The sequence below is a fragment of the Oscarella lobularis genome, chromosome 2, assembly GCF_947507565.1.
Source record: "Oscarella lobularis chromosome 2, ooOscLobu1.1, whole genome shotgun sequence".
Taxonomy (NCBI): domain Eukaryota; kingdom Metazoa; phylum Porifera; class Homoscleromorpha; order Homosclerophorida; family Oscarellidae; genus Oscarella; species Oscarella lobularis.
The window spans coordinates 2,695,192-2,717,877 of NC_089176.1; the positions used below are offsets into that span (position 1 = coordinate 2,695,192).

The following is a 22,686-nucleotide window of genomic DNA, read 5'->3' on the forward strand; positions in this document are numbered from 1 at the left end:
ACATGTTACTCTAAAATGTTCTAGAAAATTTTTAAAAGGTTTCTAGATTTTGGAAATTTTTTCTTCGATTTGCGAGCTTCCACCCTAACACACTCCCTAAAACGAGACAAGTGGGGTTTTACGTCACGTGCGTCTACTGCGCAGAATCACATGTCTCGGTCCCTAGCCCCTCGGGCAGCCCCTCGTGAGATTGTCTACCTGTGGGTCTACGTACGAGCAGTGAAAAGACGATCAAAGCGACCTGAACCGTCTGTGACTGCGGTGGCCGCATTTTCGTACGTTTGTCGTTCAGTTCGCGACGCGACTGCGTGAGCGAGTCAAAGGCTTCGCTAACACGCCGACTAAAGATCGTGATGTCAGCTAATTAACCTTCGTTTTTTTCGCGTATATATCTACTAGAAACCGAATCGCGGCGAAATTTTGCTCGTAGCCATAGCAGAATTGAATTTTCAGTTGATTCGCGTTGGTTCCCTATTGGAAACGACTCGCGTTTTCGTGCTGTAAAGCTGCGGTAGAAAACGAGGCCTCGCCCCAGCTTTTATATCTACACTCTCCCCAAGGCTGTTGTTTTATGACTGTTGTTGTATTATTATCGCAGCTGCTAAAGAATTAGCGCAAGTATGAATATTTAAAGGACATGCTCTAGCTCTTTCTTACTAAAAATACGGGATGACGCATCTACTAAATACCGCATGTCTTTGACCGCCTCTCCCCTAGCTCACGCGGTGTCAGAGGTCGTTTGTGTCTCACATACATAAGGAAGCGCGCGCACTAATTAGGTTCGCTGGCAATTGACGGGATCGTTTGATTCATCCGAAAAAATTCTATTAGCGTGTATCTCAGCCAAAAGTTTTTCCCAAACGCCGCTTTATGACGAGTTCTTGTTAAGCCGGTCGTTTATAGACTATACATAGTAGGCAAATGCAAGGCACCGTTGCCTGTGCCTGTGACGTACCGGCCGGCCAGAATTTCAATACAATTCACCCCGGCTCGTTTGACCCCGGACGGCGGACATGTTGCCTTCTCGTGCGTCAAGAAGCCGGCGAAGCAGCAGTAAACAGATAGACCTCGTCTATTTATGTCAGACTCGCGCGGGTAAGGGTTGAAGGTAAATGGATGACGTAGAGGTGTTAGTGTCACCGTCCTTAAATTCATTCTTCAATGAACATACGTCTGCACTGGAGATTTGGCAGTTAGTGAAGGAAAAGGGGACTTCAAATGGGCAGAATCAACGATCTCTACTTCATGTTAGACGTGACGAACGGACTTGAATGAACATTGACGTCCAACAATAAATAGAAATCATCAAGTTGGACCAGGATCATTGCACGACGATGACGATGCGGACGAAGTCCTACTAAAGCGGCGCAGCTGGTGCGCGAATATTTTTCCCAATAATTCAATAGTGTCGATGAGGATGCCCGTTTTCACTGCCTGAGATAGAATTAATCGGAATAGCGAAGCATCAGTCACGACCGCGGTTCGGAAGCGAAGGGGAAAATTTTTCATGATGGAGAATCGCGACCACGCCCCTAATTGACGATAACTCAATAAGTCCCTTACAAGTTCGCGAAGCTGCGCAGTGTCCAGTACACCTTGCGATGGAGCGGAACCCTGCTGGAGTCGGCTTTCTCTTTGCCGCCTTATTTCTCGCGCTCATCGTCGAAACCACGGGTGAGACACAACGCAGAATAACGCGACGCTTCCGGGTGTCCTGAGACGTCTCGTGTCTCTCGATGCGAGCTAGAGGCCCTCTCGACGCGGAGAGACTCTCTCCAAGCGCGTAGTCTTAGTGAAAGGAGAGAAGGGGGTTCGTTCCCCTTTCTGTATGTCGATTTCTTTCTCGCAGGCGAACCACCCGCCCTTCTATTCAACTGCGATTGCTGTGCGTGCGCTTACACGAAGAACGTCTCGACCGGATCGCTCGATTTCGTCGAAGATTCGTCTCCGGTCGCCGTGACGGGAGGCGACATGAGAATAAAATATCCGAACGTGACAGGGTGCGCCTTCCGCAATTTATTCATACGTCCATGCCCACACGCACTAATCCGTATAATAGTCAGCTTTTGACGAGGGCATCGATCGACTTGACGGGCGCCGATTTGACGCCTAGCGAAAAGATCGAACTTTCGCATTCGGTCACGTCGTTCGGCCTGACACTCGTCGCGGAGGTGAGTCCGGCCCCCCGGTGCATGCGTTTTCCGACAAACTTCCTTTAGACACCAACGACGATCGAAATCAGCGGCGCCGCGTCGCTCGACATTTACGAATACGCTTTGAACAACGTCACATATTCGAACACGTTAGTACAAGAAAACGGGTCTAAGTCGACAATGAACCTATTTACCGCATCTTAGTGACGATCTGTACGGCATCGCCTCTCGATTTGTTAACTTTACTGTATGGGACGGGTCGTATCAGGTGTCAGCTATTATAACGTAACCAGGGGACACGCTTCCGATTGGTCCCGCCTTTTCGAATTTTTTCTTCGTCTTTTTCAGAATTCAGCTAATCGATCGTGCGAAACCGCCCGTTGTTTGCAACGCGATGCCCGAGGTGGCGTACACCGAAGGCAACGCGTACGTGAACGTCAGCAGCGAATTGACGATCAGCGACGAGGGCAAAGTTCAAGGGTAAATTCTTGGGAAGCTATCTCTCTTCCTTCCCCTTGGTATAATTTATTCTCGACGTCGCGCAGGATCTACGTTGTCATAAGCAACGCCAAGGACGGCGACCGTCTCGTGTATCACGGCGATGACGATCTCGTGGAATCGTCGCCATCGATCGTCATGTCGTCGCATCAAAATCTCACGTCTTTTGTACGTCTTCGGCGAAAAAAAAAAACAACGATGTGCATGCTTATAAGGTGTGTTTTTATTTTTATCAGTCGTTTCGAACGGCCGCTTCGCCGGCTGTGTACAATAGCGTCCTCCGTCGAATTGCCTTCACCAACACGCTGCCTGCTCCGGCGCATTTGGACGGCGAAACCAGGTCCATAGATATAGAAAACCATACGTTATTGAAATGAAATCATTGCCCCCGTGCCCGCAGAACCATCACTTTCTTAGTGACAGACGAATCGGGAAGCTCCACTGTTGTCGTCATTTCCGTGAGTCCGCCGTCGCGCTTCGTCTGATCTGATTGAGAATGGAATCTGTTCCATTGTTCTATCGCGCTCTAGGTCAAGATCGTTCTCGTCAATGATCCGCCCTCGTTTCTCGTCGACGGGCTTCGTCGACGCAACGCCACCTACGAAGCGGGAGGAGATCCGGTGCGACTGTTCCCCGACGACGTCGACATCGTGCTTTCCGATCCGGAAGGCGACGAGCGAGCGTGGCGCGTCGAAATCGACGTCGAGCCGCCCTACCTGGGCAATCGGGTCAACGTCTCGAACGCCGACGTGTTGAGGACGGTGACGGAGGTTGTGAGCGGATCCAGAACGACGTATACAGGTGTCGCCTCCTTTGGCGATTATGAACGGGTAATGATCGAATGAGAAAGAGCGCTACGGTAGAACCTCGAATCTCGCCGCGAGAGCGAAAACACACACATAGGCACACATATGCTTCAACGATTACGTTAGGAAACTAAGCTACCATCCTATAGAGTTATCCTTTCCTTCTGTTTGTCTTCCGAGGGTAATTGTAATTGGAGATTCTGCTGTCTCACCATTGATTATCTTACCGTTGACGTTCTTTCCTCTTGCGCAGATTCTTCGTCAGCTTCAGTACTCAAGCGAAACTCCCGTTCCCGGGTACGTCACCGTCTCCATCACGATATGGGGTCCTCGAAGAAGGACTGAAAGCGATCCCGTCAACGTCGTCATCTACACAAATATATCCTCGTGTTCAGGTGAGGGACTGTCGACCATACATACGTATTGCTTGCTCTAAATCGTCATTTTTTTTCTAGATTTGCCTTGTTCCGTGCTCGACGTTCCGGTGAACGGATCGCGAGACGGCGGCGATTCGACGTGCAGTTGGACGGCGCTCTTCGCCTGCGACGAGTGCTTCGAAATCGCGAACGGTTCGCTCAGTCGAACGTGCAATCCCGAAACGGGCAACTTCACGGGAACCCAACCGACGTGCAATTGTGAGAGAGAGAGATAGAGAGAGAAGTACATGTATACAGCAAGAGAACTCGATGTTTTTTTCTTATAGTCGTTCAGACGACGTGCGATCCGTTGCCCCAACCCGAGAACGGATTCATTTCGGCGTCGTCGTCAAACGAACCGTCTCCCTGCGGCGACACGGTCGAATTTTGGTGCGACACTTGCCATCGTCTGAGCGGATCGGCGACGCGCACGTGTTTGTCGAGCGGCGAGTGGTCCGGCACGCAGCCGACTTGCGAATGTCAGTGAAGAAAGAAATCGGGTTATTGTAAATGATTTTTGTCTTTTCTAGTCAAGAGCGATTTGACTTGTCCGCGGTTTCGACCGCCGCCGAATGGATACGTCGAAGCGAACGGAACCGGATGCGATGCCAGAACTCTTTTCCAATGCGACCCCGGCTACGTGGTCATAGGCGAATTGGGATCGATCTGCAGAGAATCGTCATCAGACGAAGAAGTACTCGAATGGTGCACGACTTCCTTCAGATGCCTCGGTAAAGACACGCGCAATGAATAACGAATATATGAGGAAATGTCTCCGTTAGGTGTCGTAAATGTCGCTCTCACCGTTCGCGACGAAACGACGGGCGACTCGCTTCGCGGCGCTCGCGTCGTCATCTACGCGAGAGATTCGACGACGATGGACGAGTACGCGACGATCGAGTCGCTCAACGACACCTTCGTCGTCGCCGTGCCCGTCGACTACGAACTGATCGTTCTCGTCGCCGGATTATCGAACTACGCTCCTTCGACGGTCTCGTATAAACCGATCTTCGGCGGAGGTGTGCCGTCCCACTCGCTCGCTTCGAATTATTTATTATTTTCTTCTCTTCTTTTATAGATCAGTCTCTCGATTTGTTTGTGAGTCCGATGACGTCGTTCGACGATTATCGTCGAGTGCTCGTCAACGTTTCCACGTCGTCGCTCGCCGGTCTTCCGTCTCTCTCCCTCGCCGACGGCACTCTACTCGACGTTCTCGACGCCCGCGCGATTTTCAGTTCCGATTACGACGGGACTTTGGCGGACGTTTTCAACGAGACGACGATTCCGTCGAACGATACGCGACCTCTTCTGACCTTCGACGTCGCCGTCGTCGACGTCGAAGTGAGACGCTACGACTTCGACGCGTTCGCTTGGGAACTCGTTTCGACGAACGCTTCGTCGTTCGTCGTCGAAGCGTACGGCTGGTGGATCGCGACGGTCGCTCGTCGACCGAACGACGACGCTCTGACGTGCGTCTCCGCGTCGTTTTTCTATCGCGCGAGCGTCGTCGACCGACCGCTCGCCTATGCGTCGGTCGCTTGGAACGGAGAAGACTACGGACACTGGAGCGCGGCGACGGCCGACGCTAACGGGCGTCTTTGCGTCGTAGTGCCCGTTTGGAGTTCGACGATTATGCTCGTCGATACGAGCCGAGCGGCGCTCTCAACGCAGACGTTTTCACTGACCGTCGAGTCGACTGGCAATAGCACGTTGCATTGCGGAGGAAATTGTTCCACTCATATCAACGTTACAGGTAGAAAGCGCGTCTTTTATCCAAGTATCGCGTTCTGATGATTTTCTATAGTCGTCGACTGCGGGGGTTTGGATGCTCCGGACGGTGGCTTTGTGAGTCAGACTTCGACGTTGTCTCTCTTCGGTAGCGTCTCCGTTTTGGCCGTGACGGAGTTTCAGTGCAAGCGCGGTCATCGGTTGACCGGCGCGTCGCGGGCGACTTGCCTTTGGAACGGAACGTGGAGCGCGACGCCGCCCGATTGTCCGAGTGCGTGATCACCTGGACTCGTTCTTGTCTCTCTCTTTGATTGATTGATTTTTTTTCGCGTCGTAGTCGTTGATTGCGGGTCTCTTTTTGCGCCGGAGGACGGATTCGTTCGCTTGAGCAACTCGTCGACGACGTTCAACTCCGTTGTGACGTTCGGGTGCGACGTCGGTTACGAGTTGCAAGGTTCGTCCAGTCGTCGGTGTCAGGAAAACGGAAACTGGTCAAACGCGCAGCCTACCTGCGAAAGTATATACCAAAGTTACTTACTGTCTTTTGAATTATGTGTCACTCGTTCTCTGCAGTCGTGAATTGCCCAGATTTTGGCCCTATTAGTGACGGAATGATCTCCAACGGATCGACGACGTACTTGTCAAAACGTTTTCTTGAATGTGAGAAGGGATACGAACCCACGACGGTTGCCGTTTTCACGTGTGAAGCGAACGGGAATTGGGACTATTCAGAAAAACCGGAATGTGGAAGTTAGAAAGTTTAATTCGTCATCTTCGATATCCTCAATTTTTATTCGTCACAGAAATTAAATGCCCAGAGGCGGAGAACTATCCTGTAAATGCTGTCCTGACACATGGAACAACCAACGCTGCAGGTTTCGAGCTGCACTATTCTTGCAACGACTGTCACGAGAAAGTTGACGGCGATACGGTAGTGAAGTGTGTCGGACAAGCAACCAAAGAAGGAGTGTGGGAAGGAAAACCGGCGGTTTGCGAAGGTTAGAGAAACGCTTCGTTCTTTTTCTGCTACACTCAAGATCGTCAAAAACAGAGGGGAGGTGCGATTCATTGGATCGTCCGGATAACGGCTGGAACTTGAACTTGAATTCGTCCTCGACGTGTGCGACGATATACCAATTCGGTTGCAACGTCGGCTATAATTTGACTGGATCAGAGTACAGGCAGTGCCCGAAGAAAGCGGTGATTGAGTCGGAAAAGGATTTGGGCTGGAGTGGAACCGAGGCTCACTGTCAAAGTAGGCAAAGAGAACGTTTTTCCCTTCGCGTATAAACATAGTTGCGCGCGTGCGTTTAGTCGTCGATTGCGGCGGTCTCGATGTGCCGCAAAACGGCGACGTGTTCGGCAGTGCGACGACGTACAATTCGACGCTTCGCTTCGACTGCGACGAGTGCTATCGACTCGAAGGCTCAACCGAGAGAGTGTGCTCCGCGAACGGCACGTGGAACGGCACTCAGACGACGTGCCATCGTACGAGACCCTCTTTTTTTCTCGTAGCGTTTTAAAAAAAGTTCTTTTTTAGTTGTTCATTGTTCTCCGCTTCAAGTTCTGGACAACGGGCGCGTGTCGACGAATTCGACGTCCTGCGGAACGACGGCGTCGTTCGAGTGCGATCGAGGGTATGAGGGTTCGACGCAGCGCACCTGTATGGAAAACGGCACTTGGAGCGGAACGGAAACGCAGTGCAAAAGTGCGTAAAAAGAAGTGTCCAAAGATAAGGCGATTAAACTTTTTTTCTTGTCTCAGTTCTGGATTGTTACGACGTCGACGTTCCCAACAGCCGAAAGAAGGCGACCGGGACGGTCTACAAATCGTCCATGTCCTTTGAATGCGAAGCATGCTTCCTCATGTTCGGCTCGTCAGAAATCGAGTGTTTGGAGTCGGGCAAATGGAGCACGACAGACATACAGTGTCGACGTGAGTCACGAGCACGAAATCATTTTATTTTTTCTAAAATGCATTTTTTTCTTCTACGTCGTGCAGCGAGGGAATGCTCGCCGCCTGACCATCCGGACAACGGCCGACGAGTCGGCGCGAATTGGACGTGTTCGGCGACCGTTGAGTTTGAGTGCGACGACGGCTACTATCTCGTCGGCTCGTCGAATCGCACTTGTCAGCCGAACGAAAATTGGGACGGCGAAGAGACGGAGTGCCTTCGTAAGTGGGTCAGCAAGACGAAATCTAAATTTTTAGCATTTTGCTCACCAGCTAAAGACTGCGGAAAGCCGAAGAATCCGAGAAACGGACGCGCCGAGTTAGTGGTGTACAGAGAGACGACGTATCAATCTATGGCAGTTATTACCTGCGACGAGTGCTGTGAGCCGGCCGACGTGTACAACACCACTTGCCTCGCCAGCGGCGAATGGAGTCGCCCTTATCCGGTTTGTCGAGGTAGAATTGATTTCACGGCCGAGATCCCGCCACCTACGAGACCCCCCTTTTTTTAGAAATTGACGCGTGCGAGTCGAGCCCGTGTATGCACGGCGGTGGATGCGTCGATCTGTTTGAAGGATATCGATGCTTTTGCACGTCGGAATTCGTCGGGCAGCAATGCGAAATTGGTACGATCGTTGAAAAAAATTCAAAGGATAACCTTGAAACACGTCTCTTTCTCTCTCTCTTTCGTAGAGTCGTCGTCATTTGGAATATGCGGCATTCAAGAGTGCAGCTCTTTCGTGAGCACCGCTCGTCTATCGTTCTCGTGCGGCGACGATTCGTACTTGGAGACGTTCGTCGCGAATCTCTGCGACATGCTCACGAACGGCTCGCTCAGCCTTCTGGCGAACGGCTGGGGCCAGTCGGTGTGGACGTGCGTCGTGGCCAGCATCGCCAACGTCGTCGACGACATATACGGCGATCGCATCGACTCGCCGTTTGCGTCCGAGTGCCAAGAGACGAATCGGATTTTGTACGAACGCCAGAGTCAGTGTCTTGACGAAGGCTTGTGCGAAACCGTGTTTACTGCCGCCGACGCGGCAATCATCACGTCCCAGTGGCTCGACGGCTTGCCCGTCTTTCGCGATCGCGCCGTCGCCCAGTTGCTCGAACTCGTGCGCGCCTGCGGCGAGAACGCGACGAACGTCGCGCCGCTTCGACGCGAACTCGAAGCGGCCGGCTTCGTGATTTGCCTTCAAGTGACGGCCGCTAACGTTTCGGAGGCGAGGAAAAAGGCCGACGGATTGCGACGCCTAATACGCGAACAAACCGGTGCCGAAATGGTTCTTCTTGAAAACGGGGATATTCAATGCAACGCCGAATCAGGACGACGACGACGACGACGACGAGAAGTCGCCTTCGATATCGCAATTCTTAGCAACGGGACGAACGCACTTAGTAGCGAAAGTCTGTGCAATAACGGTCTTAACAACGTGACGTCGGGCAGTGGCGTCGAGTTGGTTTGTCCGGAGTGCGGCAACGGGCAAACAGAATTGCCGTCGGAGTCGTGCGACGACGGCAACGTCGTCGACGGCGACGGCTGCTCGAGCAACTGCACTATCGAGCCGTCGGCGTCGTGCAGCGTTGAGTTGAGCGGCCCGAGCCAGTGCGTCAATCTCACGTGCGGCGACGGCGTGCGCGCCGCCGGCGAGGAGTGCGACACGGGCGGCAAGACGGCCGGCTGCGTGGATTGCTCGATCGTGTTCGAGTGTTCGGAGAACGAGCCGTTTAAGCAGAGCGTCTGCACGCTCTGCGGTAACGGGATCGTCAACGACGACGAAGAGTGCGACAACGGCCGAAGTGCCGCTGGCGTCGTCGACGGCTGCGACGACAACGACGATGCGTGCGTCGTCGATCCGTTTTTTGACTGTTTCGGCGGCGTCGGCGAACGGGGCTATTGCGAGCATTTTGCCGTCGACATGGACGAAGAATCGACTCGGATTTACTTCAATCATACCGTGTTCGTGTTCCTCGGCGAACCGGGACGCGTGAATGCGAGCAAATACGGCGACAAGGTAAGAACTGAAACGTACGTTGAGAAATGGGCTCAAATGTCTTTATTTGCCCAGGACTGGAGTTCAGTTACCGTCGAATACGTAGGATTTGAAGACGGCGTTGATTTAGTGGTATGGGGTTTTTTTAAACGACTATAATTTCCTTACTCCTTGCGACTTTATTATAGTCGGAACGTTGGCAGAGAGCCGTGTTTTCGAGCATTCAAGGAAGAGTGAACGGCAGTGGCGGCCTGTTCAACGGCACTGATATTAGACGAGTTGGCGACGCAACGTAAGAAATCGTTTGGGTCCTGTTTTTGCCGGCAGTTTACGTGTTTGGTACTACTGCATTGTAGTATGGTGATTGAACGGATAGCGAATTATTCGGTGAAACTGGAAACGATCATTCTTACGTTGGGGTTCTTGCACGCAGACAATAACGGCTCAGAGCCAGCGTTTAAAACAAGGTACAGGGACTCCAAGAAGACAGCCTAAGAGATGACGTTGTTTGCCTTTAGATTTGCACTGGTTACGGTGACCGACGCGAATGGGGTGTCGACGTCGCCGGCGATCAGCATCAGTCTTCGCTACGTTGGCCAAAACACGAATTCTCCAAGTTTGCAAATTCCAGGTGAGCGCATGCTAGACAATTTCTCGTCGCCACGACGCTCATTTGGTCGTTCAGATAATCGTCACGTGTTGACGGAAGACACGCCGGAGCCCGTCGTCGTCACCGGCGGTTCTTTGACTCTCGTCGATGCAGACAGCGACTTGTACGCGCACGAGACTCGGTCACTCTTTCTTCTCTCATTCGAGTATTCTAGCTATTACACTCAAGCTGCTGTCGTTCACATTGCGAGCAGAAGAAATTCCCTCGACGAACTTTTACACATCGATTCTTCAGCAGCGCCTAATTTGCAAGTGAAGAACGTCGACGGAGGTCGTATAGAGATCAACGGCTCGGCGAGCCCGAGCGACTACGCCGCTATTCTCAACAACGTAACCTATATTCATTACTTCAGGTACGCGCTCGCGTATGCCTCTTCCGCGGACTGACTGTTCTCTCTAGAACGCCATTTGATTTGCCGGATGCTGTTATTACGTTCACCGTGTGGGATGACGATTTCAGTGCTTCTGTCAATGTGACGTACGTAAATTTATGAAATTCCGACTCGTCTTCAATGTGACTATTTTTCAGCGTCGAGCTTCGAGCTAATTTTATTCCCGTCGTTGCGTCGAATGGGGACGAGATTGTCGACGGCATCTATCGCGAGACCGGTCAACCGGTCGGACTCATGTATCCTATTGAAATAATGGACGAAGACCACAGACTCATGGAAAAGTAAGACGACATGAAAAGAGAAACAAATTTAACTCTCGTCCGAATCACTAGCGTTTCGGTTGTCCTTTTGAATCCACAACCGGGCGACAGAATCGCTCTTGATGCCTTTGCACAGGTCAACTCGTCCCTTTCGGCTGTCGTCTCCACTGCTGACGTCATTGTATGCATGATTATATGATTTATATTTTCTCTTACGGTCTCCCCCTCCGCGTAGATTCTTGCTGGAAGAGCTGCTCCTGATGTCTACGAAACCGCCTTGTCTTCGCTGCAGTTCTCGAACACGCTTCCTCATCCGGCCAACGTGTCCGCTACGACAAGGCAAGCGAACGCTGCGAATCTACAAAAGAGCGCGTACACATATACGTACAGTATTCGAACATCTCCGCGCACTAATGCACTGATGCATATGCCTGGTTGATGGATCGTTTTTCTCTTCACAGGCAGATACACGTGATTGTCTGGGACAAACTGAATGCCAGCCTGCCATTCGTTTTCAACGTCTCGGTTCTGACTTTCAACGATCCGCCTGAAATTCAATTCACGAATGCCAATTGGATATTTGACTGGCTGCGTCAGGAGTTAATTCAACTCGTGCCGTCCAATGCAACTCTCGTCGACGCGGACAATCATCTGATGACAGAAGCCTATATATCTTTCGTTCCTAAACGCTCCGGCGACGTCATTGACGTCGGCGATTTTGAGGCGGTCGGCATACAGAAGAACCGTCTCGCCAACGGCGACATCGTCATGAACGGAACGTCAAACAAAGAAAACTACCTAGCTGTGCGCAGAAATGTTTGAGCCTTGTACGTCTTATATTCATCTTTCTTATCTCAGGCTATCAAATCGACGACGTATACGACTTCGGACGTGGTCGACGGCTATACCGTGGTCAATTTCAGCGTTGTCGACGCCGGAGGTGCCGTCAGCAGCCCGGTTTCTGTCACCGTGGAAACAAACACGACGTGCCGACGTAAGATAGTTTCGTCGACCCTTCGCTGGATTTTTTGTGACGCTTCCTTCTGTAGTTCTTCCGTGTGATCCGCTTCCCGACTTATCCAATGTGACTGCTTTGACGCATTCAGTTGGCAGGTCGACGTGTCATCCAAAGGCTTATTTCTCCTGTTCCCCGTGCTATCACTTGATTGGATCGCCGAATATTACCTGTCTGGAGAACGGGAATTGGACGGGCGGCGTGCCGACCTGCGAACGTGAGGCGTCTCAGCTCTGTTTTTTTCTGATCTACGTAGGTATCTCTTCTAGTGAAAATGTGTGACTCGCTTTCTTCGCCGGAATATGGCCTCGTGCACGTCGACAACTACGCCTGCGGCTCGACAGCCAACTATTCTTGCGACGACTATTTTGCTCTAGTTGGGAATTCGGCGAGAACGTGCTCGCCGGACGAAAACTGGAATGGAACCGAGCCACGTTGTCTATTGTATGAGACTTGGTATAATATTGTAGTCTTTCATTATTCCTTTGATAGGATCAACAAAATCCCCGAGGTTACTTTCAGCGGCAATTTGTCGTCCACCGTCTCCTTTGCCGAAGGCGGATTGTCAGTCGGCTTGCCGCAACCCATCCTAGTAGCCGATCAAGATCATGACGTCTTGATCAGGTACTTCATATATGTGCTACTGAAAGTTCGATTCGTTTTACTATTTGTTTTTTTTTGTCACTCAGGGCTGTCGTGATTTTGTCACACGCTCGAGTTGGCGATCGTCTGCTCGTAAACCAAAACCTTTCTACCGAAAATGTAACCATAGACTTGGCTGCAAACGGACTATCAATTGTCAGCACGCTCTCATTACTCAAAGTACAAGGCAATAACGTCCTTTTTTAGATCGTGGAAGGAAAAGCCAATTTGACTTACTACCGCGAAATTCTGTCTACCGTTCAGTTTTCAAACGCTTTTCCCCGACCAGCAAACGTCTCAGATTCGTCAAGGTGGCGTGACCAACTTGTTTCCTTCTACGTTGTCTAATGGGCAGTTTCACAGACTCGTCACCGTAACCGTGTCCGACGAATTCAACACGAGTACGCCAGCAGTAATAGAGGTACAATATAGTCTTCAGAGAGTCTTCCGCATTCCTAACTTTTTCTCAAGGTTCTCGTGCACATTTTCAATGATCTGCCAATTTTGACGCCATCGGTCTCCCACGCAAACTTCACCGACGGCGAACCGCCGATCAGTCTTCTCGACCCGTTGACGTCTCTACGCGACGAAGACAATCGTCTCGCATCGGAAGCAAACTTGACGGTGATCGATGGACACCCCAGCGGCGACAGACTTCTCGTCAACGTATCGCTAGCAAATCAACTCAACATCAACGTAACGGGCATTTCAACGTCTTCGATGATATTCTCTGGACTAGCACCATTGGACCACTATGTGCAGGTATATAGATGACGTTTGTCGCGTCTATTCATTCGTCAATCGTCGTTTGGTATGACGTAGTTGCTTTTGACCGTGACCTATCACTATTTTGGACTCGAACCGACTAGCGAGCTGAAGCGTGTCGCCGTCACCGTTACGGACTCGGGCGGTGCCGTCAGCGAACCTCTATGGGTTGTCTGTCGATTATTTGGTGTTGATCCTTTTACGAATTTCGTTCTCATCATCACGTCGAACGGCGTCGACCAAGCCAGCGGCACCTATTACGAAACCGGATCGCCCGTGGGATTGGCGAATCGTATTGAAATTTTTGACAAGGATCACTACAATGTAGAACGGTAAGGATTTCTAAATCACTCTTTTTTCTCTTCTAAGTTGAGCAATTCTTCCGCAGTGCTTCGGTTGTCCTTCTGAATCCCCAACTTGGTGACAAAATCATACTCGACAGCGGCAACTCTTCCCTTTTGATTGCATCGACTGATAATACCATTGTATGGATTACATTGCTCGGTGTGACCTTTCTACTGAATAATTGGTGTATATGTACAGGCTCTTTCTGGGAGCGCCGTCCCTGAAGTCTATGAAAGTGCTCTGTCAACACTGCAATTTCTAAATACGCTTCCATCGCCGGCTAACTTGTCTGGCATTACAAGGCATGAAGAATTAGTCGCGTGCATATTGTTATTACACGTCGTGCTTACTATATTCCAGGCATATACGAGTGACCGTTTGGGACAAGTGGAACGTTAGCGAACCGTTTAGCTTTACCGTCTCCATAGTGCTCTACAACGATCCGCCGCAGCTTCGTTTCACCGATCCCAATTTGACGTTCGACTGGCTGCGACAATCGTCCATTCAACTCGTGCCGTCCGACGCAACTCTCTTCGACGCGGACAATCATCTGATGGTAGAGGCCTATTTGTCTTTCGTTCATAAACGCTCCGGCGACGTCATCGACGTCGACGATTTTGAGGCGGTCGGCATACAGAAGTACCGTCTCGCCAACGGCGACATCGTCATGAATGGAACGTCAAACAAAGAAAACTACCTAGCTGTGCGTAGAAATCTTTCAGCCTCGTACGTATCATATGTCATCTTTCTTATCTCAGGCTATCAAATCGACGACGTATATGACTTCGGACGTAGTCGACGACTATACCGTGGTCAATTTCAGCGTTGTCGACGCGGGAGGGGCCGCCAGCAGCCTGATTTTGGTCACTTTGAAGACGAACACGACGTGTCGACGTAAGATAATTTCGTCGGCCCTTTAGCTGGATTTTTCGTCACGCTTTCTTGTGTTTATAGTTCTTCCATGTGATCCGCTTCCCGACTTGTCGAATGTAACTGCTTTGACGTATTCGGTCGGCAGGTCAACGTGCCATCCAAAGGCTTATTTCTCTTGTTCCCCTTGCTATCACTTGATCGGATCGCCGGAGATCACTTGTTTGGAGAACGGGAATTGGACGGACGGCGTGTCAACTTGCGAATGTACGGCCGGCTAACTCTTCTGTTCTTATGTGATTGTGACATCGTTTTTTTCCAGTGAAGCGATGCGAAATGCTTTATCCGCCGACGTACGGTCGCATGACTGCTGAGAATAGGACGTGTGGATCTACGGCCGTCTTTTCGTGCAACGACTATTTTGCACTAGTGGGAAGTTCAACGAGAACTTGCTTACCAAACGAAATGTGGAATGGAACCCAGCCGTACTGTTCCTTGTGAGTATTTGAAATGTATTGTAATTCGGTTATTAATTAATTGTACATTTGTAGAATCAATCAACATCCTATGGTTACGTTTGCCGGGCATATAGTTTCTGACATCGTGTTCACCGAAGGAGAAGCGCCGGTTAACCTGCCGCAGCCGGTCTTCGTTGACGATCCGGATCACGCTAATTTGGTCAGGTAATACTTACATTTTGGATTCGTTTTAGCTCGTTTCGCGAGACTTTGTCCTTTAACTAGAGCTGTTGTGACTCTGTCACACGCCCATCACGGTGATCAACTGCTCGTAAATCAAAGTATGCTGGCGGATAATGTGACTATTCGAATAGACGACGCCGGATTATCCATTGTGAGCAGACAGAAACAGCGTTACATAGTAATGCCATGCCCTAGCTCATTCTCTTTCTTAGACTATAGAAGGAAATATGAATCTGAGCTATTACCAACAAATTCTTTCTACAGTCCAATTTTCAAACTGGTACCATCGACCGGCAAACGTCTCCAACTCGTCAAGGTCAACGGCTGTATAGGCAGCGTAACGCGGCAGTATTTAACATATGCGACATTTTTTGCAGACTCATCACCGTAATCGTCTTCGACGAATTCAACGCGAGTGCACCGGCAACGATAGAGGTCGAGATACCCCACGCCTATAAAGCAGCGCAATTTCAACCCTTTGGTCTTTCTCTTTCTTCAGGTTCACGTGCACGTTTACAATGACAAACCGATGATAGAAATCCACCATCCCAACGCGACGTACGTCGAAGACGGACCTCCGGTCCATTTTCTTGATCCGTCGACGTCTCTACGCGACGAGGACGATCACCTCATGTCGGAGGCAAACGTTACAGTGATTGACGGGCACGCTCGCAAGGACAAATTATTCGTTAACGAGACATTGGCGGCGAATCTCGGGATAAGCGTGAGAGGCGTCTCGTCGACGACGTTGACACTTTCCGGAGTGGCGCCTTCAGAGCAGTACATGCAGGTATAATTGCTTATATTATTCATATATTATTTTTTGATTTTTTTGATTTCTAATAGCTTCTTTCGACTGTTATGTATCAAAATTTGAGACCGGAACCGTCCACGGAGCTAAAGTTCGTCTCCGTTACGGTTACTGACTCGGGCGGCGCCGTCAGCGAGCCGGTGTCAATTTGCATTTTGACGAGTTTGGTCAACGATCTGCCGGGACTTGACTTTGGTAGCGGCGTCGGCGTGAACGACGAGATCTCTTTCGTCGAAGGCCAAGCGGCCGGAATTCACATCACCAGTCGACCCCATCGCATTCGCATAGTCGATCCCGAAGGAGATAGCATAAAAGGGTGCACTGTTCGATTGACGTAAGAAAAAAAAGGCTCGATTAATTCGTGTCTCGAGTCATTAGACGGCTTTGATTTTAGTGCCGACAATTCTTCTCTGTTGGACGACGAGGAATACATTTACACGTTCAAGGATCTTCCACCCGGAATCACGGTTACAATTTTGCTCTATTATATCTTCTATCAATACATTTGTATGTACGTGCGTAGATGGCTTTTGATCCATCTGGCAAGTTGCTCACCTTCAGCGGAGTCGCTTCGCTTTTGGTAAGTGCTCGCTGCACGCGGATTGATCAGAATTAAAATTCAATCCTATATTTCTTAGGCGTACGCTTCTGTCCTTCAACGCATCTTTTACGCCAACATAGCCGAAGAGCCGCGTATTGTCGTCAACTTTACGTCGAACGAGAAGGTCCGTCGGCAGGTGGGATCTTATTTCGCAGAACGTTTTGGTCGCGGAACTCCTACAATTTACGTTCGCAGATTATCATTGAATTGATGAGTAACGCGTCGTCGATCCCCGTCATCGGTATCGTCGACGTCGACGTCGTGCCCGTCAACGATCACGCGCCTGTGTTGCTGATCAAAGCGGCGGGTGATTGCGTATCCGTTGGACGTCCACGCGTCCGAGCTCGTCGATCAACTTCAAACGAAAAGGAAAAGAGAACAACCGTTGCTCCTTCGACAGTGGTAAGAGGTCATTTTCTCTTCTTTTACTTGGTGGCTTTACTTTATCTCAGGCGGCGCCACAAGTTCGTCTTGTGGAACTCGTTTCTCCGCCGCTGGAATCGTTTGGAGTAGCCGGATCGTCGATTGTCGTTCACTTTTCGCAGGAGACCAACAAGCCAGGCTTGCTGGGAAAAACTCGTCTTAGTCGAGTTTTGTCAATTACAGGAATTGACGCTGAACGATCCGACGTCATTGCTGAATGGCGAGACGATCAGACGTTGGTCTTGCTCTTTCCTAAATTACCGAGCGGGATGATTGCAGAGGACTTGTCCGTGGCATTTAGCGGAGGTTCGCGCATATATCCGGTTCCTTTATGTGCACTCTGATTTTATTTTGCTGTCGTTGTAGGCGGATGCGAGTTTGAAGACTGCGAAAATGGCATTTGTCATCTTGGAGGTCGTAGTTGTTCTGTTGGAGGCGTTTACAAACCTGCTACGCCGGTTCTCTGACGGCGTTACTAGTTAGCTGCATGTATATGGGTGTATACATACATTTATTTAGCCTTGAGAACTTCGGTTTAAATTTCTTAATCACTAGTACATATTTAATGCATTTATCATTTTTTTTGAAATCCGGGGACTTCATCTTCATCCTAAGATGTTCTTTCGCCTGTTCTCCGAGATAATCTCAGCTTCTCGAGGTGCCTTTTCAAGCTTATGTAACTATTCAACTACTCACGACTTTATTCTAGCGACGAGGCCTCCTTTTAGAAGCGCTTCGCGACTGGGACCTAGAAGCAAAGTCGCAGGAAAGCGACTCGGCATCAAGAAAGGAGACGGTAAGCAGCATAGATGCATTTCCAACTGCTACACGGCGTGTTGCAGGAGAAGTCGTACGCGAAGGCAACGTAATCGTTCGACAGAGAGGCACCGTCTTCTTTCCGGGCCTCAACGTGGGAATCGGACGCGATTTCACGCTCTTTTCTCTCGCCAAGGGACGAGTGAAGTTCGAACGCGTCGCATCGAAAGTAAGCAGTCGCTCAGACTCGAAAGTAAGACGCGAGACGACGAAAGTGAGAAAATTCGTCAGCGTCATATCCGAGCCAAACATTCAGAAATTCGATTTAGTAGAATGACGTAAATTAGGCGAATCGCGTCTGACCTTTTATTATTTCGCACACATTCTCGAAACTCCTCTGCCCTCGCACGTTGCTAAAGCGCTGCACTTGACAATTGGCAAGGCAAGACAAGCGTATTTTTTATTTGAATACCTGACCTATATACTATCTGGTCCGGGCGTACATGTACTATAACATCAGCATTCCATCTATAGTTCGGATTCGTGATCCTTTTTTTATGGTACAATCGGTTTTTTTCTTACGCGGCCCGCTTCCGCGTATTTTCTCCCCCCGCCCAATCTCATGTGAGCGAATTTTTCTTCTTAAAAAATGGCAAAGAAAGAGACTTTCGTTTGACTTCGGCCTGGTTTCTAGGATAGGTCATTTGCCTGGCCTTTCCTGCAAATAGAACAGATAGGAAGTGTAGCACGCGAGATCCCACAGCGCGCAGCCCCAGCACATCCAGACTCTCGAGAGAATTACATAGATATAGATAGTTAGATTCAAGAGAGACGACAAATTCATGAAAACAAAAGTCCAAAAAATGAAGATAAGCTAATTATCGTCATTGTAATTTTTTTACGAGAGAGAGATAGAGAAAGAGAAAAAAGCGAGCGCACGCGCGAGAGAGAGAAAACGAAAGAGACTTTTCGTTTCACAGCTAATAGTCCTGAGCATAGCGCCCGGAAGAACACATACCGAGCTGCGTCCCGCCGAAATCGCGCGGGAGCGTGAAAGCCGGTCGCGGGGAGGGAACGGGACTCGGATTTTTGTCCGCCCCGGTGGGCAAATCCGGTCGCGGGGGCGGTATCGGCGGCAAATCCCGATCTGCCATGTGATGTGCTGGGGCGCCCGGTGAGGGAGGGAGAACGCGCGCGGGACTGTGGCTACCGTTTTCTATGGGGCCAGCCTCGTCTTGGCCGGGCAGCCAGGCCATTACGCGTCGAAAGGCGTCTAGCCACAATTTCCACTGGTGATCGTCGTCGGCGGCGAGCGGGTAGACGCGTCCCGACGAGCCGGCTATCGACGGCACGGTGAGAGACATTGTGAACGCTTTCGTCGTCTTCGCCGTCGTGCCCTCGTCGATTCGATAACCTTCGCTCGTGTGACCGAGGACGACTTCGTTGAGAGCGTAGGGATCCTGAAAACAAATGACCATGAACTATTGGAGGAATTCGAAAGAGGTGTGTGGGCATACAAGTGGACGTTCGAAGTAGTAGAGAATTTTCTGATCCAGGATGAACCATCGTTTACTGAATCGATTGTCCTGTAATGCAGGTAAGAGGAATTGGTGGGTGCAACCTCCTCCCGACACATACCTTGGGCCCTGTCTTCCACAAGTGTCCTGTTTTCACGAAGTCCCTCGACATTTTCATCGATAACTTCGAAAGAGAAACGAGGAAAATGAAAGTCATCTCTTCATTTAAGAGGTCGATCAGTGCATAGGAAATTCTCGTCGAGGTCCCAATGAATTAATAATAATAATAATATGTTGACCCCCTTTGACCCTGACCCCTTTCCCCTGACTGACCCACTGTTCGTCTCGTCCCATCGAGTATAGGCCAAGTCGTTTCGCTTTCGCGTGTCGAATTGCCACGTACCACTCGATGATTTCCTAAAAAAAACGAAAACAACTGAATCGACGACAAATCGATACCCAAATTCGACGTACTTGTCCGGTTGCCGATCTGACGTAATAGTGACGCGTTCGATTTTCCTTTGGATTGTAGTACATCAGGTGCATGCCGTTGGGAATTTCGAGCGCGTCTTCGATCAGCACGGCGTTGATTTCGGTCAGAATGAGCGTCTCTTTGGGCGCGTCCTTTAGCGAGAAAAAAAGATGACGTCGCGATTAATTAACTAATAGCGAAACGAAACGCACCGATCTCTTCACATAGTATCGAAGCGTGTTGTCCGATTCGGACAATTCGAAATATCGTTTGTTATACTCGTTGCGACTCTTTTCTCGCTTGAATAGATCGCCGTGTTTGCAGCCTAGGAAGGTAGTATAACTCGGATTAATCGCCGACCGGCACTTTGACCGGATTTCTCTTTCTCTCGCTCTCTCACCGGCTAGATACGACGGCTGCGGCGAACCGTCCTTGAAGTCGTGTCGCTGATACTTCGCCGTAACCCACTGGTCGCGCAAAACCCTATAAAAAAAACGTCGTTCCAGCGCCCCCCGCCCTTTTCCCTCATATCGAAAGTGCACCCTCTACGGTGCAACAACGAGCATTCCGAACGTACCGCGGACAGCACTCGCTCGACGGTCGCTTGAAACACGGATGATAATGCTTCTCGAGTATAGCATTCGACTTGCGATTGCCCGACGCCATCATGAGCTGCACGAGAAGCAAAAAAAATCAATAGCAGGCTTAGTCGCGTCGCGACGGGCGTCACGTCAAGACGTTTCCTCGCATTCGCGCTATCGTACCTGCACTTCGTCGTCGTCGAACTTGTCCAGCTGTATCGATTTCGTTCGTACGTACGTTCGGCCGGGCGCTCGATGACTGCCGCAGCATTCCGTGCACACGAACACGGCGAGACTTAGGTTCTGCACGATCGCTACCCAGTCGGGGTCTGCGCGAAAAGGGCGATCGTTGTTGTTTCCTTTTTCGTTTCGAATCGCCGCGCACTTACTCTCGCGTCGACATTCGGCGCAGCGATCGTTTCCGTCTAGTTTCGCGAGCTGTTCCATTGCTCGTCGGTTTCGTTCCGCCGCCATTATCCTCTCTCTCTTTGTGTACGGTCAATACGGGCGTTTTCGGAACAAGAAACGACGATAGATAAGTAATCCGGGCTGTGGCGGGTACGTCGTTTTTAATGCAGGAGCCGAGACGAAGCGAGAGGCTTGCAGGAAAAGCAATCAAAACCGACGCGTCGCCTCCGAAACTAGCGCGCAAGCGAAAATCGCAGCAGAAAATTGAAAGCAAAGGGAAAATCTGCAGCTCCTCGTCTTCCGTTCTTCCCCTGCTGCTCGGCGCTCACGTCTCGATCGGCGGCGGCCTTCACAACGCCGTTCACAACGCGATAGAAATCGGCGCGACAGCGTTCGGGCTCTTTCTTCGCTCTCAACGCCAATGGCAAAGCAAACCTCTCGCAGACGAAACAGTAAGGACACTCGTTATAGTAGTCAACAATTCAATAATAAAATTTAATTAATTAAGAAATTAATCGTGACGTACAGTGTATGACCTAACAGTAAATAGTATTGATAAAAATTCTCAAACTATTTACCCAAAGGTTGATGCGTTCACGAGAGCGTGCGTGCAGCACGGATTCGAAGGCGGACGCGCCATTCTTCCGCACGGCTCCTACCTACTCAACCTTGGCTCGCCAGACGAGAGCACACTTGCAAAGAGTCGAGACGCTCTGGTTGAAGAAATGACACGTTGCGAACGCCTCGGCATCGGTCTCTACAATTTTCACCCGGGATCGACGTGCGGCAAGATATCGATCGACGAATGCATTCGGCGCATTGCCGAGAGTCTCAATCTGGCGCTGTCGAAGACGCGTCGCGTCGTCGCCGTGATCGAGAACATGAGCGGACAGGGGCACACGATTGGCGGCGATTTTCGCGAAATTCGTCGAGTCATAGACTTGGTCCAGGACAAGTCGCGCGTTGGCGTGTGCTTGGACACGTGTCACGCGTTTGCCGCCGGTTACGACATCAGTTGCGCTCGAGGATACGATGAGATGATGGACGATTTTCAGAAATTCATTGGATTTGAATATTTGAGAGGTGTGCATTTGAACGACTCGAAAGCGGGCGTAGGAAGTCATCTCGATCGACATGAGAATATTGGCCGGGGAAAGATTGGCCGCGAGGGATTTCGACGGATCGTCAATGACGTCAGATTGAGAGGAATTCCGATGATATTAGAAACGCCAATGACGTGAGCAGTGTCGATATATTGTAATGCTGATGATGAGGGTGGATTTGTGCTATAGCATGGACGACGAAGACGAAATTTTACTACTTCGAAGTTTAGTTGAAGACCAATAATGGCAGTTGGTGAAGTAAGGTGACACACTGTAGTTTGATTTAAATTTTTTGGTCAATAACTCCGAATGGGTCTATAATTTCTAGATGCGCGCTAGGGAGAAGAGATCATACGTTTAGATAGTGTCAGTTGACCGGAAAAATTTATTAGCGTCACATATGCGCTCTCACGTGAGGCTGCGGTTGCGGTGCAGCAGAAGTCGCAGTTTCTAATGAGTTTTCGCGGTCTGACTTTGCACGAGATCTCGCACCTCTTTGTATTGGTTCGCGTCGACGTCGGTCGGCGCGACACGTAGCGACGAAAACGGTGTTTTGAAGCGTTTTCTGCTCGCTCGAACGCGAAATCCATGCGATCGCTACTTCGCGAGTGCTTTTTGCAGCGTATTCAGACCAAATCGCGCACGGCGCGCGCTGCACGCGAGCTCGCTGATTAGTTTTCGCGCGTCAAATGCATGTTCACACGGTCTAAATTGCGATAAGCGCGTCTGTCATCTGTCTGCGATCTCGTCTCGCCTCGAAAACCGACGAAAAGCGGTCTCTCGGCTCGATAATCGACGATAGCGAAC

The 22,686-nt window shown here is 50.3% G+C and overlaps 4 protein-coding genes across 7 annotated transcripts in view; 2 read left to right on the forward strand and 2 right to left on the reverse strand.

Annotated features, from left to right (window-relative positions):
• LOC136200168 (caskin-2-like) overlaps positions 1 to 22,686 on the reverse strand; it is a 100,729-nt gene that overhangs the window by 4,044 nt on the left and 73,999 nt on the right. The window lies entirely within an intron of this gene.
• LOC136183644 (uncharacterized) lies at positions 435 to 17,631 on the forward strand. The gene is made up of 66 exons (XM_065970357.1): positions 435 to 1,674; positions 1,850 to 2,000; positions 2,060 to 2,171; positions 2,220 to 2,302; positions 2,358 to 2,438; positions 2,502 to 2,633; positions 2,699 to 2,819; positions 2,888 to 2,991; positions 3,052 to 3,109; positions 3,182 to 3,481; positions 3,711 to 3,852; positions 3,913 to 4,092; positions 4,161 to 4,352; positions 4,404 to 4,604; positions 4,656 to 4,892; positions 4,952 to 5,626; positions 5,678 to 5,872; positions 5,939 to 6,118; positions 6,175 to 6,351; positions 6,405 to 6,599; positions 6,653 to 6,856; positions 6,916 to 7,089; positions 7,142 to 7,309; positions 7,366 to 7,536; positions 7,603 to 7,776; positions 7,828 to 8,010; positions 8,067 to 8,180; positions 8,248 to 9,569; positions 9,624 to 9,680; positions 9,737 to 9,840; positions 9,905 to 10,015; positions 10,067 to 10,179; positions 10,234 to 10,321; positions 10,373 to 10,570; positions 10,618 to 10,695; positions 10,747 to 10,890; positions 10,942 to 11,050; positions 11,105 to 11,208; positions 11,331 to 11,673; positions 11,728 to 11,863; positions 11,919 to 12,101; positions 12,154 to 12,328; positions 12,377 to 12,508; positions 12,574 to 12,682; positions 12,734 to 12,837; positions 12,890 to 12,947; positions 12,998 to 13,288; positions 13,349 to 13,623; positions 13,680 to 13,776; positions 13,835 to 13,938; positions 13,997 to 14,339; positions 14,395 to 14,530; positions 14,591 to 14,773; positions 14,829 to 15,003; positions 15,058 to 15,189; positions 15,250 to 15,358; positions 15,420 to 15,523; positions 15,585 to 15,642; positions 15,707 to 15,997; positions 16,054 to 16,352; positions 16,413 to 16,485; positions 16,542 to 16,598; positions 16,657 to 16,755; positions 16,815 to 17,021; positions 17,072 to 17,348; positions 17,409 to 17,631. The coding sequence occupies exons 1-66, from the start codon at positions 1,602 to 1,604 to the stop codon at positions 17,507 to 17,509; spliced, it is 11,856 nt and encodes a 3,951-aa protein (XP_065826429.1). The 5' UTR covers positions 435 to 1,601; the 3' UTR covers positions 17,510 to 17,631.
• Positions 18,240 to 20,902, reverse strand: LOC136183646 (arf-GAP with dual PH domain-containing protein 1-like). Of its 2 annotated transcripts, XM_065970359.1 has the most exons (11): positions 20,758 to 20,902; positions 20,552 to 20,697; positions 20,365 to 20,459; positions 20,188 to 20,270; positions 20,000 to 20,112; positions 19,790 to 19,939; positions 19,649 to 19,732; positions 19,437 to 19,499; positions 19,316 to 19,384; positions 19,009 to 19,258; positions 18,240 to 18,516 (listed from the first exon to the last, which is right to left on the reverse strand). In XM_065970359.1, exons 1-11 carry the CDS (start codon positions 20,840 to 20,842, stop codon positions 18,419 to 18,421), a joined length of 1,236 nt encoding a protein of 411 aa, XP_065826431.1. In that variant the 5' UTR covers positions 20,843 to 20,902; the 3' UTR covers positions 18,240 to 18,418. The 2 variants fall into 2 exon arrangements, with proteins under 2 accessions (XP_065826431.1, XP_065826430.1); XM_065970358.1 differs by lacking the exon at positions 18,240 to 18,516 and having other exon boundaries at positions 18,597 to 19,258.
• On the forward strand, positions 20,806 to 22,296 carry LOC136183647 (probable endonuclease 4). The gene is made up of 3 exons (XM_065970360.1): positions 20,806 to 21,228; positions 21,361 to 22,013; positions 22,069 to 22,296. Exons 1-3 carry the CDS (start codon positions 20,941 to 20,943, stop codon positions 22,121 to 22,123), a joined length of 996 nt encoding a protein of 331 aa, XP_065826432.1. The 5' UTR covers positions 20,806 to 20,940; the 3' UTR covers positions 22,124 to 22,296.

What these genes read in the sequence shown, in the direction of transcription:
- LOC136183647 (XM_065970360.1), top strand. Translation starts at nt 20,941, where the DNA reads ATGCAGGAGCCGAGACGAAGCGAGAGGCTTGCAGGAAAAGCAATCAAA. An exon ending in AACCTCTCGCAGACGAAACA is followed by an intron (nt 21,229 to 21,360) that starts GTAAGGACACTC and finishes ATTTACCCAAAG; the next exon opens with GTTGATGCGTTCACGAGAGC. An exon ending in ATATTAGAAACGCCAATGAC is followed by an intron (nt 22,014 to 22,068) that starts GTGAGCAGTGTC and finishes TTTGTGCTATAG; the next exon opens with CATGGACGACGAAGACGAAA.
- LOC136183646 (XM_065970358.1), bottom strand. Translation starts at nt 20,842, where the DNA reads ATGGCGGCGGAACGAAACCGACGAGCAATGGAACAGCTCGCGAAACTA. An exon ending in TCAGATCGGCAACCGGACAA is followed by an intron (nt 19,733 to 19,789) that starts GTACGTCGAATT and finishes CGTTTTTTTTAG; the next exon opens with GAAATCATCGAGTGGTACGT. An exon ending in TGTGGAAGACAGGGCCCAAG is followed by an intron (nt 19,385 to 19,436) that starts GTATGTGTCGGG and finishes CCTGCATTACAG; the next exon opens with GACAATCGATTCAGTAAACG.
- LOC136183644 (XM_065970357.1), top strand. Translation starts at nt 1,602, where the DNA reads ATGGAGCGGAACCCTGCTGGAGTCGGCTTTCTCTTTGCCGCCTTATTT. An exon ending in GATCATGACGTCTTGATCAG is followed by an intron (nt 12,509 to 12,573) that starts GTACTTCATATA and finishes TTTGTCACTCAG; the next exon opens with GGCTGTCGTGATTTTGTCAC. An exon ending in GATCACTACAATGTAGAACG is followed by an intron (nt 13,624 to 13,679) that starts GTAAGGATTTCT and finishes ATTCTTCCGCAG; the next exon opens with TGCTTCGGTTGTCCTTCTGA.